General features: G+C 46.7%; 1 protein-coding gene across 1 annotated transcript in view; it reads right to left on the bottom strand.

Moving 5' to 3' along the window:
- Positions 1–18,665, bottom strand: part of LOC119361250 (G-type lectin S-receptor-like serine/threonine-protein kinase B120) — a 47,289-nt gene extending 28,624 nt beyond the window's left edge. The window contains exon 1 of the mRNA XM_037626554.1: positions 17,423–18,665. Within this exon, the coding sequence (XP_037482451.1) occupies positions 17,423–18,665 (1,243 nt within the window). The remainder of the gene's footprint in view (positions 1–17,422) is intronic.
- Between the last annotated feature and the right edge of the window lie 1,431 nt (positions 18,666–20,096).

Here is a 20,096-nt window from a genome sequence, read left to right on the forward strand (position 1 = left end):
ACCAAGCGCACTGCATGTGTTAGCGCGAGGCCGAGCAGGGGGTGGGGAGGGGGGGTCATGACCCCCCCTCCACATCCCCCTGCGAGGCCGAGCCTAGAATGAGCCGGAGCAGGCGGCGATGCGGCTTGCCGCGGCGCCGCATGCGTAGGCGAGTCCGTCATACCCCGTCGCCCCCTGTCTATCTTAGGGTGTGGGGGGGGGAGGGGGTGGTGGTTTTGCGCGCGCCCCCTTTGATGGAAAAAAACAGAGTGTTCGCACTGCGCCTGTCAACCAAGCGCACTGTATGCGTTAGCACGAGGCCGAGCAGGGGGTGGGGCTCCTGTCGTTCTTCATTTATGTGTTGGGGCCCTTGACATTTGTATTGCTTTCACCAACGTTGAGTACTGCACTTCGTGTACCAAGTGTTTGTGTTGGGGCCTTTGTCGTCGTTCTTCATTTATGCATGTACTGCACTTCACGGATACACTTGTTGAACTGCCTTATGTTGGTTCTGTGAACTGTATTGACGTTTGTTTAGAAATGTACATGGATTATATTTTTTTAGATATATCAATATTAATTTTTATTTTTATATAATTACTATTTTTTGTGGACTGTTATGTTTTGTATGTGCATACTATGTTTTGGTGTCATTCATTAAATTTTTCAAAGTTGTGTATATACTTGTTCTAATGCAAACTAATTTCTGCGAAAGCAATTGATCACAAGCAAACTTACATTGTTTTTATAAAAGAAATATTCGATATGAAGCAACGGACATTATCAAAATCTTGCATACATGAAACAAAGAACACCACAACGCTTAAAGTAAAGTGAGACTAAACACACCTCTGATTTTTTCTAGTTGCTGTATTGGATTACAGTCTTGTTCTTCTTCTTCTTTTCTTCTTTGTCTCTTTTTGCCCTGTCTAGTCCCATTATGACATCGTAGATGATTCTGCATGACTCATATGTTGCGAATGCATCTATTGCTGCATACTTGATAAGCTTGTTTGGCAGCGGGCAAAATCCCCACAAAGTATGATCCTCCTTGCGGTTAATTTTTTTCTTCATGTCATTGTAGTGAATGTCTATCATCCTGCCAGCAACATCAGCCAAAGAGTCAAACTTCTTTTTATTGTATGGGTCTCTCCATTCAACCTGAATATCAATGTAGTTGTTGGAGTTGATCTCCAAACCAGATACCTTCAGCTTGCTTTTGTCTCCTTCAATAGCGAATCCGACGAACGTGTACTCATCATTCATCAGGAATTTGTCTAGTTCCATTGGCCTGCAATATATTTGTATATAGTGAATATATTTTATTTCTTTAGAACTAGCAATGTTTTTTTGTGTTTTTCTGAAACTGAACTGCAATATGGATATCTGAATCTGTTGCATTGAGCAGTTGCTAATACTTTGTTCAGCATAACTATTAAATCTGATAATAGATTGCATAAATAATGCATGTTTTGTGTATGCTTGTATTCCTGAACCTAATTTCATACATGTTTTGTATGGTAATGTTGCAATGAAGAAACTATAATTAAACCGCGTGTATTGCTAGATAAAATCATTCAAGAATTGAACAGATGAGTGACATACATGGAGCCAGATCAAAACTATCAATAAATTCATATGCCACACTTTTTCAAGAATGAGAACCAAAGGTTAAATATTATGGCAATTGCAGGGAAGAAAATTTAAAATCAATATTGGCAAGCAACAGTTATTCTTACCTGTCTTTAGCTGCAGATATGTGGTAGACAAGGCATTCTTTTTCTACGCATAGCTGTAGTACCGCTGCACGTTGTGGCTTCTCGTAGTGTGTGTACTCGACATCAATGCCGACTAGTTTGACGGGCATTCCGCCGAGCTTCCTCCTGAACGTGGATAGCATCTTGTCCACGTCTTTGCCCTTGCTTGTGCAAAGGACGTGGAGCTTGTGATTGCCGTGGAGGTGGACGTCGTGGAGCTCCCTGGTGTACTTGCGGCGCTGCTTGCACAGAGGTGCATCCGCCATGATTCTCATGTGTTCTCTGGTGTTTGTTATAGAGAGAGAGGTTAGTGAAAGGAAGAGCGGAGAAGAAGATGCAATTGGGTTTTTTGGGGGGACGAAGCAGTTGTGTGTTCTCCTCTGCTCTCCTTGACAGGACGTGGGAGAGGTGGAGCTGGGCGGTAGCGTGTTGGGGCTCTGTTTTAAGTTTACGTGGCAACTGCCGAGAGGTTCTGCTATGAGGAGGCTCTTGCTAGTGCGTTGGAAATCCGAAACGTCGTCGCCTCTTTTTTCGTGATTAGATCAATGTATTGACGCAACTGTCAGAAAATGTGATGATTGTGTTTTCGGTCAATTGTCCAAGTCAGTGCACTTCTTTTCTACCAGAAATGAACTGCTCAGGTCCACGTAGTGTACTGCAGTTTGATTCACACAGATGCACTTTTTTTCTTCTCTTGATGGTGTTCTTTCTTTTCTTTTCTTGATCTTTGTGGTAATACAGCGTTTGTGTGGATGGAGGGTAACGTGTCTAGGGGTTGTCGGAGTGTTTTGGTTAAGTAACAGGGCTGCATTCTTTTTTCAGCCATACTGCATTGCAGAGAGAAGATAACTGCAATTCAGAAAAAAAATAGTTTGTGCTTTCACGTGGAGAACTGCGTTGTTGTACGTCGCTGACTGCATCTGTACGTTGACATTGGGCTTCCTGCGTTTTATTTATTAATATTCTTACAGTGCCGACGCACATTTTATTTTGTTTGTTGTTATTCATTTAAGAAATGTTTGTCATTTTTTCTTTTTAATGTTTTATTTTTGAACGTATTGTTTTTTCTTAGTGGGCTTTGTTGGCCGTGTGTTCTGGTAGTGAAGATGTAATTGGGCCCAAGTCGGCCTGTGAGCACGGCTTGGTTCCTGTTTTGCAGTGTGTGAGTCCTAATGTTTAGTCCTACCTCGCCCGCGGAAGGCACGCTGGACCTGTTTATAAGCGCTGGCGAGGCATACTGGTCGAACTCCTCTGTATACTTATCTGGGCGCTTATACACGGCGCTCGCTGTTATATGCTCTATGACCTGTGGGCCCATGTGCAACCGGCCCCATGCACTGTGACTCAGAACGACTTGCCTTCTGTGGGCATAGATCTATTACGAGACTGGCTGGGGCCGGTGCCACCTGGGTGGTCAATTTTTTTTCTTTTTATATTTCTGCCCTGTGTTTTTTTTCAATGTTGGAGTGTGCACTGCATTGATCAGTGTTCTGTACTGCATTGTATACACACTGCGTACTGCATGTACAATTGTCATTTTTTTTTGTTTTCGTCTTTTTGCTATCAGTTAATCTTTTTTCCCAATGTATGGGAGTGCACTGCTTTGTAAATCATACCTGTACTTCACTCATTATGGTTCTGTGCTGTACTTTCGTGTACTTCCATACTGTATTGAATTATTTTACATGTTTTGCGTTTTTCTATTTGTGTTTTTGCTCTTATGTATTCCTTTTTTCAAATTTATGTTCGTGCACTGCTTTGTTGGGTATGTTAAGACTTCATTCGACAAATTCAGTGTACTGCATTCGTGCGCAACTTGCACTGCATGCATCCTGTTTGCATTCTGTACGACAATTTCATCACCAGCAAGCTAAGTTGAACAGAAAGCAAACTAACATAATCTGAGTTCATCATTACAGGCGATTGTGCATGGCAAGCAAACTAGGTTCAGCACACAAGCAAACTAACGATACATAAGCAAACAACACAAAGCAACTTTGATGATAATTCTAAAAGAACGCTGGCATTCTTGGCTCCTGGCCGGCACCATCTTCGTCTTCACCAGTCAGGCTCTCCCCATCCCCAGCTTCTCCTGGCGCGCTTCTTGGGTGGCTCCTCCTTCTCCAGCTTTGCACGGCGAAGGCCGTCCTGGGTGAGGGTGATGCGGTTCCATATCTCGTACGCTGCGTAGGCGTCCTTTGCCGCGTACTCGATGTGCCTTCTGGACAGAGGCAGGATGGCCCAGCGCTGGTGCTCGGCGTCGGTGATCTTCTTCTTCATGTTGTTGTAGTAGTCGTCGATGAGCACGCCGGAGACGTCTCCGAGGGAGTCCAACGGCTTGGTTGCGTCGGGCACCCTCCACTCCTTCTGGATGTCGACGAAGTTGGCGACCTCCAGTTTGACGCGCTCGAGCCTGGTTTTGTCGCCGTCGATGGAGAAGCCTGCAAAGGTGTACCTGGGGTCGGCGAGGAAGTTGTCGAAGACGGTGCACCTTTCAGTGCCGCTCATTTGAAAGAGCAGCACCGGGTGATTCTTGCCGATGGAGAGCTGGCAGAGGGCGGGTTTCTGCGTCGCTTCAGGGTCGTTGTCGTACTTGAGATCAATGCCGACGATCTTGTGGCGCTGGAGGCTGAGGTGGCGCTCGTACTGCGCGAGGGTGATCGCCATCTGCTTCTTGTCGTTGGTGTGGATGACGTGCAACTTTGTGTTGCCGTGCGCCTCCACGGCGTTGTCGCCCTTGTACTCGTCGGTGAACGTCATCGCCGGTGGTGGGAGCGCAATGGATACTTGTGTTGTTGTGGATGAGAAGGCCTTTGGCAGGGGTCTGAATTTAAGGGGAGGGCGCGGGGTGGGATAGCCTCGTCGGATGAACTGCACGATCGCGCTGATGATGCGGTTGTGCGGATCATGGGTTGGTTTTGCATCTGTGATCGTGGGTTTGTGGCGATGGAACTGCTCCGATCGGGTGTATGTATGCGAACGTGGGGGTTTTTTTTAAGGTGGTTTTTTTTATCAGCACATTTTTTTAACCACCATTTTTTATGCGAACGGGGGTTTTGTTACGTTTTGTAGATGCATCATGTGCGATAATGAACTGCATTGAAATATAGTCCTGCACTGCATCATCTAGAATTCAGTACTGCACTTGTGTATACATGTGCGTACTTCACTGTTTTTTGAGTTTATTTATTCGTGTAGGGATAATCGGGAACTAGATTGCCATACCGCACTGCATCGTGTAACGTAGTGCACTGTATTGTTTACAACTACGTACGGCTTCTTGTTTTTGTTTGTACCTGCTGCAATCGCTGGTACGGGAGGGGTAGGGAAAGGGGGGGTGGGGGGGCCCCATTTTTTAACTTATTGTTTTTTCTTAGTCGGCCTTGTTGGGCCTTTGTTCGGCTAGTTTAGATACATACTTGGGTCCAAGTCGGCCTGTGAGCACGGCTTTGTTCCCGTTTCGCTGTGTGTGCGTCCTAATGTTTAGTCCCACCTCGCCCGCGGAAGGCGCGCCCGACCTGTTTATAAGCGCTGGCGAGGCATACTGGTCGAACTCCTCCGTATACTTATCTGGGTGCTTATACACGGCGCTCGTAGCTATATGCTCTATGACCTGTGGGCCCACGTGCAACCGGCCCCATGCACTGTGGCTCAGAACGACTCCCCTTCTGTGGGTGCAGACCTATTACGAGACTGGCTGGGGCCGGTAGCACCTGGGTGGTCAACTTTTTAGTAAATCATGCGTGCACTGCATTAATTTAGTTTCAGTACTTCATTTGCACGCATACCGTACTGCACATTTTCTGGGCTACATTTTTGTGTACTGCATTGGTATCATTTTTCTTTATTGTTTTTCCTCTTTCGTATCCTTTTTTCTTAGTGTACGGGTGTGCACTGCATTCGTCATAGTTCTGTGCTGCAGGTGTACACATCTTGCACTGCGTGCATCCTTCTTTGTGCCAAAAAGCACGTACTGCACTTCATGCACACATATAGTGAACTACCTGGTACGAATTTGGAGAACTGCACACATAAAATGGTCCATGGATTATAATTTCTCAGAGTATTATTTTTTAATGATCTGTGGTTTTGTTCGTGGGAATTTCTGCAGTCAAAGTACACCTTCCTTTTTCGTTCCTCTTTCTATGGTAACATAAGCTTTCATTGATTGTTCTTTATTCTTGGGAACATAATTTCCATTAAGTCCCCTTTAATTTTCAGTTTTGACCTTTTTGCATTCCTCTTATATAAATGAAGGCTAACTTATACCCTTCGTTTGCATTTCATTTTTCTCCTCTAGCCGCAAGTTCTCTCCTTTCTCTAGGTTTTTGTTGCGATGGCTCCAGGCCCCTGTGCGTATCTCTTCTGCTGTGGCCATGGTTGTGGTGTGCCGAGGTACTGCAATTGTTTAGCTTGCTCGCAGGCCCATCGTGCTCGTCATGGTGGGAAGGTATTGTGCCGAGCAGCTTGCATATGGTACAGTATTCACAGAAGGATTGGATATGGGCCAGATCAACGTATCTGCGTTCTATTCTGCGATGCTTCACCGTGGCCTTGGCTGCACGAGTCCTTTTGTCCATCAGCTTACGCCGACAGATGTGGAGACTCACTACAAGATGGTATGTTTCGTTAGATATGATTTTTTTTCTTAGTGTTTTTTTGTAGTATTTTAGGAACGCACTTTTTTCTTTGTGTTTTTTGAAGCGTACTGCAATGTGTTCTTATTTTCTTGTTTTTTTCCTCGTGTGCATGTAGCTTATGTTTTAGTTTACAGGTTAGAATATGTGAACTGCTTATATATTAGCTGAGCACTTCATATTTCTACATTTTTTCCAATTTTGTATAGTGTGTACTACATGTAGCTAGTCTATAGCACTGCATGATTGTTCGAAGAGAACTGCATATTTGTAAGTTCCATACTGCATATTGAAAACGTTTTATATGTACTACTTGTTGGACTGTTGTGCACTTCATCTATCTCTGTTCAAAACATGAGAATTGTACTGCTAGTTTCGTTCTCAAACAGTTTTATTATTTTTTACAGAAAATTCCTCAGCGAGCTGTTAGGTATGTGCAGCTCAAGAAGAAAGGAATTCTTGAAGTTGTTCTTGGTAATGGATACCTTAAACCAGCCAAGTACAGTGTAAGCGTTGACGGGCGGCTGTGTCTGCACAAAGGGTGGAAGGAATTTGTCGTAGATAGCGGCCTGAAGTCTGAGCAAGTTGTTGTCCTCAACTTCTTTGAACTCGAGGATCGTACTGTTAGAATCACGTTTGACGTGATTGGCTAAGGTTATGAGGTTGATTTGTAATAAGTACTTCTGCATGTTGAACGCTTTCATCTTTGTGATGTGTTTTGTAATAAGCACTTTTGTGATCTGAACCGCTTCAATTATTATCGAACGGTAAATTTGTGTTTGCATGGTTACAGTATGTGAACTGCTTATATGTCAGCTGAGCATTACATGTTTCCACATTTTTGCCAATTTGCATTGTGTGTACTACATGTAGTTAGTCTATAGTACTGCATGATAGTTCGAAGCGTACTGCATTTTTGCAAGTTCCATACAACATATTGAAATGCATTTTATATGTACTACTTGTTGGACTGCAGCGAGCTAACATCATTTTTTACATGGTTTTTGAATCAAAATGTGTCAATGTTTTACTCAAGACTGCTATATATATATGGTATACTCTATATACCATTTTCTTCTTGCATGGTTTACACAAAATTTAAACTGATACATAAGTCATAGAGTTAAGCAAATTGCTATGCATACAATTAATTTATTGTTTGTTCATCTATTTGGTCGTTAGCCTGCTGCTTCTGCGCGGTGACTGGAGCGTGTCTAATGTTGCACTTTCTTTTGTTTTCCATGGCGGTGTTGCTGGTTCTTGTCTCTGCACCTTTGTGTTTGTAGCCCCTCGCGCGCTAGTTGATGGCTGCTTTGGTTTTTCAGCGATGTGGACTGCATCCTTCTTTGCACCCCGCGCGCTGGTTGATGGCTGCTTTGGTTTTCTAGTGCTGTGAAATGCATCCGTCTTTGCTCCCCGCGTGCTGGTTGTTGGCTGCTTTGATTTTTTTAGTGTTGTGAACTGCATCCTTCTTTGCTCCCCGCGTGCTGGTTGTTGGCTGCTTTCGTTTTCCAGTGGTGAGAACTGCATCCTTCTTTGATCCCCGCGTGCTGGTTGAAGCATTTCCTCATGGTGGTCTTGTTGATATTGTTTCTTCATGTTCTTCGTCCTCTTCACTCTCTTAAGTCTCTTCACTCTCTTCTTCCTTCATCATCTTCATCATCTGTTTCTTCATAAGCCACTGTTTCTTCAGTTTCTTCACGTTCTTCGTCCTCTTCACTCTCTTCTTCTTCCTCCTCTTCTCCATCTGCTTCTTCATAAGCCATTTCTTCTTCAGTTGTGTCATCATATTCTTCTTTGATCTCACCTTCTTCGTCTTCCTCATTTTCTGATCTTTTTCTTTTTCTTTTGAGGCAAGTTCTTGAATTGTGTCTCTTCCTCTTTTTGCAGATACTACAACGTCTCGGTTTCGTCCATTTCTTAGTGTTGTGAGTGGAATTTATGTTTTGTTGTGCATCTCCATGTCCTCGTTTTTCTTGTTCATTTGTTTTTTTACACGTCCTGGAATTGTGGCCGCTGACTTCATTACATGTTCTGCACATTCTTACTCCCAGTGGGCGACCATCACTGTCCAGCTCAGTCTGTGGCTTACTGTTTTTGTCATCATTTTTGTCCTTGCATGCCACCTTTTTCTGGTTTGCGTCTCCCCCTTTCTTTCTTCCTCTTGTGTTTGAAACAGGAGGTGGAAGAATTGTTTCTTTTTTGATAGCACCAGTTCCAATGTGTTCAGTTTTTTCTTCTTGCTCGGCTTTATTGTCATGTTGGTATTTCTCTGCTTGCTTTAGTTTTGCTGCTTCTTCTTATTCTTCATTGAGCACGTCAACTTCCTCTATCAGTGCTCTCATACCAGACAACGCTCTGTGGCACCCAGCGTCTGACCTTGTCGCTCTGTTTGCAAGGTCCATTACTGTTTCTGTCAGCAATTTTCTACGGCAAAAAAGCGAGGTTCAATCTGGTGTTGTTTGTTCGTAGTCTCTTCTGTAAAACGTTGCATCTGATCTTGCGTTACGAGTGTATCTCTTCATGATGTACACCTCAAGAATGTTGAGTACTCTCAAATGAGAAAGCATGCATAAGACATGGACGCAGAAGAGGCGTGCAGACAAACACATTTTTTTGTGTTCTGTAAGTGAACTGCATGAAATTAGTAAACATGTATTTTTTTCATTATTTGTTCATTTTTTAAAGAAGTGAACTTCATTTGGTTTCGTGAATTACACATCCATATGTACTTTTAAATTTCAGTAAGTTAGCTTTCGTGCATGACTATGAGAATCTAGATTTTTTTTTTGCTAGGAGTCTCACCTGTGTGTGTCCAGAGTTTGCACTCACATTCGTAGACACCTTTCTCTTGATCGGCGACCACTTGGAAATTATGCCTTGCCCAGTCAAATGCATCCGATCTGTTGTAGTGGTGTACTAGATACTTTGTCGGGTTCTCAGGGCACCGTTTTGCTCTGAATGCAGTGCTACGGTAGAGTGTTTCTTTGAAATCTGCAAACACTGCTCTTGTATACACTTTTGATAGCTGAACTTCGAAGCCAAACTTTGTTGTTGTTTTTACCTCTGACTGCATCATCACAAATGCACTGTTACGATCCAGAGAAATGAAAAAATTGTTTGTTTTTTTATTCATATTTTTTAAGCAGTTTTTGATTGACATTTTGTTTACCTCATTTGCTACTGTCTCTGCATGCTCGACGGCCTTCCTGGTCTGAATGCACTTGTCCACCTGCTGAGCAAACAGATGGAGATCATGCTTCTCCCTGACAAAATTTTTCTTCAGTATGCGGTTCATGCTCTTGCTTCTCTGTGTGGAAGTCATCCAAGCACAGAAAATTTCCTTGTAGTAAGCTGAGATCCACTCGTGTCTGTCATCCCACAGTGAATTCATCACTTCATCGTCTTGCAAGTTGTACCTCTGAATGAGGTTCTTCCATGCTCGTTCAAATTCTGACGGCATTAGTGGGTGGTTCAGCACTGCATTGAGTTCGTCCTTGAGCTTCTCGTGCGCCTTATACAGCAAGGCGAGGTGGTCCTTGTACTTCTTCATGATATGCCACCGACACAGCTTATGCAGAGTTTGTGGGAGGATAGTTTTTAATGTTGCCTTCATCGGAGAACACTGGTCTGAGAAGAGACAAACAGTGTTTTTTTATTAAGTTGTTTGTGTGTTTGCAAGATAGATGGAAGAAATATAAGTGCACAAAACAAAACAAAACGTAAGTATGTAGGTGTTTTTTATTTTTTGTACCTGTGAGCATGCAGATTGGCAGCTTGTTGTTCATACACCTCAGAAAGGTTTTGAAAACCCACTCAAATGATGGTATTGTTTCATCTCGCACGAGTGCAACAGCAAATATGGTGCATTGTAGATGATGGTTCACCCCCATAAACACTCCCAGAGGCATGTGGAATTTGTTAGTTTTATAAGTCGTGTCAAATGTAACGCAGTCTCCAAAATCTTCATACGATCCTCTGCAACTTGCGTTCGCCCAAAAGACGTTTCTTACACGGTTATCTGCATCAACGTCATAATCATAGAAGAACTCTGGGTTTATCTTTTGCATTTTCTCGAAGAAATTCAGAAGTTTCTTGACATCATCTTCAGACTCTTCTCTGGCAAACTTCTGTTTCCTGCATTTTCATAGACAATTCAAACTTATCTCACCAAACAGGGAATAATTACAGACAGAATGCTCAAGAGATATGCTCTGTTACGTGCTTAGCTATTTACCCAGTCGTGGCTAGTATGTCCCATGTACTGCAGACCACCGGACATACGCGACAGCGTCGACATCATCTGAGCATGTGTGTGGTTGTCCAGTTGCATGTCTTTCATTAACTGGTCTATCAAAGGATCGTCTTTTTTGTGCAATCGCATGTGCAACAGCATCCCGGGGCTTTCCAGCATCTTGTGATTGTGGTTGAGTTGAACCATTTCTATCACAAATTTGCCATCCTTCCTTTTTTTAACTCTAATCTTTGCATTGCAGCCAATCCTTTTTGATGTCTTCTGACGTACCCGGTGATAATCTGACACAGCCTCTTGTGGACCCCTTCTCTTGAGCAGACAATGTAGGCATTTGTCCTGTGTTTTGCCCTCTTGCGTATACCAAACCCTGCACATCTTGCATAATTGTTGTAAAAGTCCCATGCCTTTTCGTACGTGGTGAACTTCATTCCAGCAGCAGGTACGAGGTTGAGCGGCATGTTTTTATCCTGCATTAATTGAAATGCTATATGAGAAAATTTGTTCTGTTCTGTTTTTTGAATACGAGGAGTGCATACGAGTTTAATAAAGCATTTGCAATGTTCCTAGCCAAAGCTCACAAGAAATATCAGTGTGCACTGCAATGTTATCTGTATGGACTGTAACTATGTTTTTCAGACCATAAACTTACATGTGTGTAGAGTCGTTCGCCTGATGGTGTTTGCAGCTCGCCGGGTTGTATTGGACATGGCGGGGTTATAGCAGATGTGTGTAGTTGAGGATCTCGCGGCGGTAATAGTGAGGAGGATTTGTACCTGCTGTTTACTTTTGACCGAGGCACCGTTGGTGGTCGCAACGTCGAAGTTGATGCAGCAGGTCTGGTTGGAGCTCTATTTTTCGGTGCAGCAGGTGGACGCTGAGCTCTGTTTTGGGGTGCGGCAGGTGGACATGGTGGTAATCCAGTGTTGTGACGATGTCTCGGTGGATTGGTTTTAAAATTTTGGAGCAGTGGCACATCATCATAGACATAATCATCATCTGCTGCAACATCGTGTTCAACTGCGTCATCATTATCTGTTCGGACATGCTGTCCAAACGTAGTGAACTCATGCTTATACTCTGGGTTGAGAACTGTTATCGGCTCATCTTCATCGTCATCGTCTTCATCATCGCGTTGGTGAGTGCCTTCCCAGACGAATGTGACATCATCGTCATCTTCAACTACATCTTCTTCCTGGGAAAAATCTTCTTGTGGAGAGTACTGCACCCTGTTTGTCGTCGTGAAGAATCCATGAGGAATCTCAGGGGTAACCCAGCCAGTATCTCTGTCAGAAGAATATCCACTCTTCTGAAAGTTGTTGTTCTCAGTGCTGTCAATTATGCGCGGCATTTTGTATCTGCTGAACGTCATCTCCTGCGCACAAAATGACCGAGCTGCATTGTCAGATTAAATGAACTGAATCATGCGAACTGCAATGTGTTCAAAATGGTACTGCCGAAGCAATGCACAGTGACTGCATCACCCCTCAAGGTGAACTGAAGCAACCGCACTGCATCGTTATACGTAATGAACCTATACAAGCGTACTGCATTTTCCCCCACAACGAACTGAAGCAACCACACTGCATAAGTTTTGTACTGCATAATCACGCACTGTACTGCTTGTACTGATTTGTCTATGATAACTACACTAAGATGGTTTAGGAAGTCTACTGCTTACCTCGTGATGCAGTGATTTCTTGCGTTTACAGGAGGAAGTTCCCTTCTCGTCCTCCTGCACAACTTTCACGTTCGCCCGTGCAGTCCACTTGCCCTTCAGAAGTTCATGGGCGGTCTGGACGTTGCTCAATGTGAATGGGGAAGGAGGATTTGCTCTGAAGGTTGATGCAGACTTATTCCAAGAAGCTACAGTGGATGAAGCAACCTTGCGCACACTCCTCCTTGCTCGAATTGGTTTGATGTCGAGGCAGCACCAATCCACATCTGATGAATTACAGCTAATTGCAGGCCCTGAGGAGTTCGGTGGCGGCGCTACCGAGCTACTGCCGTGGAAGAAGGCCGATAGGCTGGTGTTGCTTGGTGCCTGCCGCGGAAGAAGGCCGAGAGGCGACGGGCGGCGGCGCTGCCTGGCCACCGCCGCGGAAGAAGGCCGGGAGGGGAGGGGCGGCGTCACTGCCGGCCGCTGCCGCGGAAGAAGGCCCGGAGGGGAGGGGCAGCGTCGCTCCCAGGCCGCCGCCGCGGGAGAAAGCGGGGAGGGGAGGGTCGGCATCTCTCCCAGGCCGCCGTCGTGGAAGAAGGCCGGGAGGGGAGGGGCGGCGGCTAGCCCAGGCCGCTGCCGCGGTAGAAGGTCGGGAGGGGAGGGGCGGCGACGCGATCTGTTGGTGGTGTGCAGAATAAGGTGTTTTGGTGTGCAGAATAAGGTCTTAAGGGGTGTTATCATAATAGACCCACCCTATATATATATATATGTGTGTGTGTGTGTGTGTGTGTGTGTGTGTGTGTGTGTGCGCGCGCGCTTTAGTGTGTTCATTCACTCATTTGATTTTGTATATGTCGTCCATATTGAAATATCCAAAATGACTTGCAAAAGTGAACGGAAGGAGTGCATCACTAGCGTTCATGATGAGCACTTTCAGGCTCACTGTCGCCATGACATAGAGCACATCCTTTGCCGCCATTTCGTAATCACCATTGACACCCCAATCATCTGTACTCCATTTCCTTTTAGGAACTGGCAGAAGCTCTGTTTTTTTAATGAGAGAAGCTCTGTTCATGCTGATCACTTTCAGGGTTAGCTAGGTTAGCAATTAAGCAGAACAGAAGACAGAAATTGGAAACATACCTAGTAAACCCTTAAGAAACACAAGCTACTGGAGGCGGTTGGTGACAGTGGGAGATGGCTCTCCTCTCCCCCTCCTGTCCCCTCCCGTGCTCCACCTCCTCCACCCCATCGTCCTGCTCCCTCCAGCAACTGCGGACCGCCCCTGCTTCCTCCTCCCCCCGTGCTTCCCCTCCGTCTCTGGCACCAACCTCTTCTTTCGGTGCTCCCATCTCCCCCTCCCTTGGATCCCCTCCTCGTCCTCCCACCCTTGGATCTGGCTTCGACAACAAATTCTAGGCCTTATCTGCTGATGGGGGCGAGGCTGATTCTGACTCCGATTCCGACCTTCTCCCTCTCGCCTCTGCTTCTTTTCCTGCTGTGGCGTCGGCGCTGAGGTCGGGTCCGACGGGGCGCGTCCGGAAATTTACCCCGGATGGGCACGGTCGGCCGGTACTATCTGATGCGGCGGTTGGATCTAGCTGGGTCTAGGTTGGGCGTGGTCATCGGCGGAGCCGTTCGGGGACGGTCTCCTCGCCGGACCGTGCTGCTTTTGGGGCTGGCCCTTTGTGGGTCGGTGGTCTGGAGCGTCCTTCTTGCTCCCTTCCGTCCTCGTCGCCGCTGGTCAGGTTGGGTCCAATGCTGCTGGCAGCGGCGATGGAGGCTTGTTGGCCCCTGGCTCGACCCACTTTGGCCCTGTTTGGTCCGTCCGTTCCTTTTGGGCCGCCACCGCTAACATCTTCCTCTGAATTTCCCCCTCTTTCCATTCTGGGCCCTGGGCCTATTTTGGCCCAGCGGACCCCTCCCCTTCTTGCGAGCCCGGCCTACGCGGCCCCTCCTGGCCTGGCGTGCTCCGGATATTTATGGGTCCGCAAGGGTTCCGCCCCCCATACCTAGGGTTTCCTTCCTCTCGATCTGATCTGTGTTGCTTCCGCCCCCGCATCCCTCTCTATCGCAGATCCTCTCCTCCCCCACCCCTCTCTCTCTCTCCTTCACGTCTGTTGTGGCCATGGATCGTTCTCGTGGCTCATCGAGTGAGGCCATGTTGGGCCAGAAGCGGCGGCAGGAGGATTCGGGCGATGGGGCGGCGGATGTGGAGCTCAAGTCGTCCCTCCGTTCGAAGCTTGAGGCCGGGCAGGCGATTCGGTCGCAAGTGGGCCGCCATCGCGAGGCCTGGGCGGCGGGGCCTGAGTGGCTCCAGAAGGATGAGCGCACTCGGTCAGCGGCTGCGTCCGCGGCCCTTTCGGGGTCGGAGGCCCCCGGATCGGGCGGATCTGGGGTCGACCCCTAGGAGGCCGCGGCGGCTGGCGGCGGTTCTGGTCCTGGCTCCCGTCCCCCCCTCCTCCTCCACGCAGTCCGCTTCCCCTGGCTCGTGGTGGTGGTCGCTCCTCTAGCACCTCGTCGGGGCCCAGTGAGCGCCTGATGGGGCATGGGGGCGCTGGATCTGGTGCCTTTAGGCGTCGTTCTTCGGCGTCCGGTCCCGGCTCGTCTTCTGCTGCCCTGGGCGATGGGATCTTGCTCCCTCCCCTCCTCCACTCGCTCGTCCGTCCCCTCCGCTTCCCCAACCACCCAACCCTAATCTTACCTACTTTGCATGCCACCAGCCTAACCATTTCCAGTCCCGCTGCTTCAATCCACCTTTCTGTCTCATATGCAGAGAAGATGGCCACCTCATGGTGGACTATCAGAACCGCCATAAACCTACTTCCTTTAAGCTTTACGGCCAAGGCCTCCTTGGGTGCTCTTTCTATGCCCTTGACAGTGAGATCCCTCTGGTGGTAGTGGCCCCTGCGCTGTCCAATGCTTTTTCACTATGACACAACAACCTACTGAAAAAATTGCACTCCACATATTTGTACATCATAAAGTATCAGCTTCTGATAAAGTATACAGCTTCCCATCTAACGCCCCTCAAGTGTTGTGATACTCACTACATTCATAGTATTTTCCATGTTTTCCCTTGTCTTTCCAGGTTCAAAGCTTCGTACAGCAAAATATGCAGGATGCTTTGGTGCCGGGAGCAGTGCACTTTCATTCTCCAACATAAAAGTAACTGATGCCATGAGTGGCCTATCATTCGGACAGTCTTGAACGCATAGGAGCCCGACATGGATACACCGTAGAACTTCATCAAGTGAACAACTCTCAATAACCGAAGAGTGCACTAGTTCTGTTGCTTTTTCATCTTCCCACAGTCTCCATGCCTAAGCCAATAGAAACAACTTATGATCAAGTTACTATGTTTGTTATATTGAGATTCTATGCATTTATACATACTTACGTAAGCTGTAAGGCCGACAAAATTCATTACGAGTTGCGGCGAGGTGATCTTCAAGCCACTTACAATCTCCAAGAGAAGAACACCGAAGCTATAGGTGTCCGATTTTACAGAAAAGGCACCTCCCATCACATATTCAGGTGACATGTAACCACTGTTTTAGAAAATTCAAAGAGGTGCATAATTTGGGATAAAGTAGACAATAGATATTAGAACCTTGAGACGTAGCTAGTGCATTGAATTACTTACTATGTCCCAACTACCTGGGTAGTGTTTGCCTCTTGTTTGTTTCCACCAAAGATTTTTGCCATACCGAAGTCTGATATTTTGGGAGTCATTTCAGAATCCAACAATATATTGCTTGGTTTGAGATCTCTGTGAATTATAGTTAATCTTGAATCTTGGTGGAGGTAAAGAAGTCCTCTCGCTACCCCTTTAATTATTTTGAAGCGTGTGGACCAATCAAGCACATATTGTCTTGTATCGTCTACAATGATGAAAAATAAATGAAATATATCATCAGTAATGAGTGATGTTCTTTTGGTTAATCATAAACTTGTAATATGCATCAGAAGCCTGAACATACCAAAAAGGAATGTGTCCAAGCTTTTGTTAGGTAAGTATTCATAGATGAGTAACCTCTCATCTCCATAAATACAGCAACCAAGAAGTCTAACAAGATTTCTGTGTTGCAATTTCGCAATCAGAATTATTTCATTTTTGAACTCCTCTATCCCTTGGGCAGAGCCCTTACTAAGCCTTTTGATAGCAACTTCTTTGTCACCTTGCAACATTCCCTACATGTTTTGTATATCCTGAACTGTTAAACAATGAAAGCAATCGTTTCCAGAGATAAAAGTATTCTTCGTATTCTTCAAAAACAGAGAACGTGCTACTATAACTGTGGAGGTAAGGCTTTATATATGTTACTCCCTCCGTCCGAAAATACTTGGTGTCATCAAAATGGATAAAAAGGGATGTATCTAGAATTAATATACATCTAGATACATCCCCTTTAATTTATTTTGATGACAAGTATTTCCGGACGGAGGGAGTACCTTGTAAACTTTACCAAAACCTCCGCTTCCAATTTGGTTAAATTCAGAAAAATTATCTGTTGCAGCAGCAATATCTTCAAAGCTAACAAATGGAAACTCCACATGTTCACCACCCATTTCACTGGACGAGCTAAGGTATCCTAGCGTCGGTCCCTTCTGCCGTATGCCTGCTAAAGATTAATACTTTTGTTATTAACACTCGTAAAAAGAAGTAGAATTTTGAAAATAAGGGTCGGTTTTCATTCTACCTTTGTATTTGCATATGCTGACAAGGGCTATGCAAGCAAGTAGCAGCACACATGCCAAGGTTGGGAGTACAATCTTTACCAATTTGCTATGCTTTTGAACTGCAAAACGAATCCTGTATAAGTTTAGCACATCGCTAATTTACAGCCATGAGTGAACCATTGACCGAATAAAACTGCTACACATAACCCTCTAGAATTACTGCTGGGCTTATGCTAAAAAGGGATCTAATATTGCATTATGCTTGTATAGAATATTCATAGATCTATCAATACGCTTACACCAGAGTAGTTGGACACAAAAGAAGTATTTGTCCGCTACTGATATACTGTTAACTTCATAAATTTAGTATGCTTAAATGTTGGTGTTTATCTGATAACATTAAATGACATGCTAACATAAGGCTAGAAGCCTAGAATGCAGTTGGTGCATATACCAGGAGAGTTGGCAAGCCGGAGGTACAGGTTCTCGCCATAGTCGCTGAACTTTCCTGTGTCGATAAGCTCCCCTGTCCAAACCAAGCACCTTGACTGGTCGGCCGTAGCATCATTAGTGCTAAAGTTGGCATAAGCATAGGCTGTACACAAGCAATTGTTGCTGCACTCAGTCATGCAGTCGCCAAAGCTTCTGTTGTGGACACGTAAAAATTTGTCGGGGAGCATCATCCTAGGTAAGGTCACGAAATGACTTTGCTTGCTGCATTTCAGATCTTCGATTCTTCTACATCCGCTTGAGAAGTTAGGACCAGAGGGCTCAAACCCATCGAGGCAACTAGATGTTGGGACAGCCACCGTGTAGTCACAATAGCCGAACGGGCCACATGAAGCGTAGATGTTGCAGCTAGCTGGGGGTGCGGTGGTGGTTCTCCATGACGAGCGGTTGTTCAAGCTCAGAGTCAACACACCCATGTAGTCGAGCCTAAGATGTGCATACTGTGAGGCACCAGAAACTCTAAAATCATAATAGAACCCATCCCGTGTCCTGATAATGGCTTCATACAAGACAGTATTCTGGTATAGTGTGCCAACCGCCATCTCACCGTTGAAGACGCGGCGGCGATAGGGCCTAGTCCCGTTCCAAATGAAAAACTGAAGGTCTGAGCTAGGATCAAGGCTCATAGAGAAGACTCCAGTTGACAGGTCATTGAGGCCCTTAGAAGCAATAATGCGCCACACCACATGGCCCTTCTTGCTCAACATGGTCCTACCTGGGAGGAGTGTGTCGGTAGGGTGATCAAAGCTCTGCCAAATGGACGTGTCATTTGGTGACTGGACGACGAAATTCCCCGTGTCAAGAAGCACCGCAGTAACTCCCATGCTGCCCTTGATGTCGCTCTTCACGGCCCAAGGAGTGTGACCTTGGGAGTCCGACAACACCAGGTCAGAACTGTTGGTGATGGCGAGCGTTGGAGATGAAGCGGCGGCGATTGGATCGTCGCGGTTGGCGGTCCATACGACGGTGCGGCCGGCCATGTTGTGGTACCATATGCCAAGGTACAGGCTCGCGTTGGAGTTGTCCGGGGAGAAGAAGCCGAGCGCGAAGTCCCCGCCCTTGGAGACGATAGTGTCGCCGGGGGAGAGCGGCTTTGCAGACGACAGCCGGTCATCGGATCTGCAGAATGGACTGAAGAAGAATAGGAGGATCAAAACTGGAATGCACGGCGTGCCGGCCTGCTTCATCTTCCTGGGAAGAAGGAAACTACTACATAGTTCTTGAGAACAATTGGGCTGGCTGTTGCAGGGAGTGGACTTGTAGTTGGGGATTTTTCTTCCGGCCAAGTCAAAATTGGACAATGCAAGCAAGAGTAGTACTCGTATGTGTCTGCGTGAACAAGTCCTCGACGAGATTTGACTTTTGAAGTCTTGAACTACGTGACGAGTAGTATGTGTCTGCGCAAGGAAAAATTCGTTGCTAGGTGTTGAGTTTCGAAGTCTCCATCGGGGGGATTTGACATTGGAAATGAGAGTGCGACAGGGGAAAACTCACGGCTTGGACGCGTGCGTCCGATGGAGGGTCCTGCTGCTCCCTCAACCACGGCGAACTCCTTCCGCCGCCGCCTTTTTTTTTTAGAACGAATGCTCTAGAAAAGCCCGACTTTGAATTAACAAAGCCATCAACCGACCAAGATTACACAAAGCTACCAAACATGAGCGACCGAAATATACAAGGAGCTGATAGAACAACTTATAACACAACGCACACTACTACACACAAAGAAAATCATGAAAACATGCAAGTAATGTAGAAGCCCGCTGCACAGCGGCACCAAGAACAGGGGAACAGGGAAGCCTCGGGGATTAGACATTGGCCCGCAAGCACCGAGAGCAGCCGTAACTTTGGATTGGGACCACGAACACCTGTCTTCCAACGCCGAAGAGGAATCCTTTCCTCTCGCCTAGGCTCGAAGGCGCCGGACTGTCGGGTCGTTGGGTGCTCACCCGAGAGCTTGAGAAGGTGTCGGCCCAGACCCAGAGCAGACATAGCTCACGGTCCTCGCCGCGCCGTAGGCACACCCACTAGCTGCACTACCACCTTCCTTGGCCAACCGAGAGCAGAAGGAAAGCCGCTGGGAGGATCGTCGAAGAAGAAAGCTGCAAAGACCCAGGGCCGAAGCTTGGAACAAGCCTCTGCTTGGACTCGAAGCCGTCGGGCGCTCTCGTACCTCGGCGCCACCCACCCGAAGAACCAGACAACCTAAGGTGGCGCCTCCAAGAAGGGAACGACGCGCAAGGCGCCGCCGCCGCCCAACCCGAGACAAGTTTTGGGCTTTCACCCGGGATCTTGGACAAGGGATGGATAGAGGAGTCCTCAGCGGCGCCTCGAAGAAGAAAGGCGATGCATGCGCCGTCGCCGCCGTGGTCAGAGAACCGGCCAAGGGTTTCCCCCGGACTCGATCTATGCCACCAACACCATGCCAGCACCGGAACTAGCAGCCAAAGCTGCCGGGAGGATACAGCCGGAGGGGAGGAGAGTGAGCAGAGGAGGAGAAACAAAAAGACCTGACCTTCAGATCTGGAGGGGAAGAGACCGCGCCACGACCACCACCCGCCGGCTCCGCGCTGCCCGAGCAGCCGAGGAGGCCGGCCACCACATCTCGTGAGCGCCGCCTA

This window comes from Triticum dicoccoides, chromosome 2B (genome assembly GCF_002162155.2).
Source record: "Triticum dicoccoides isolate Atlit2015 ecotype Zavitan chromosome 2B, WEW_v2.0, whole genome shotgun sequence".
In the NCBI taxonomy this organism is placed as follows: Eukaryota; Viridiplantae; Streptophyta; class Magnoliopsida; order Poales; family Poaceae; genus Triticum; species Triticum dicoccoides.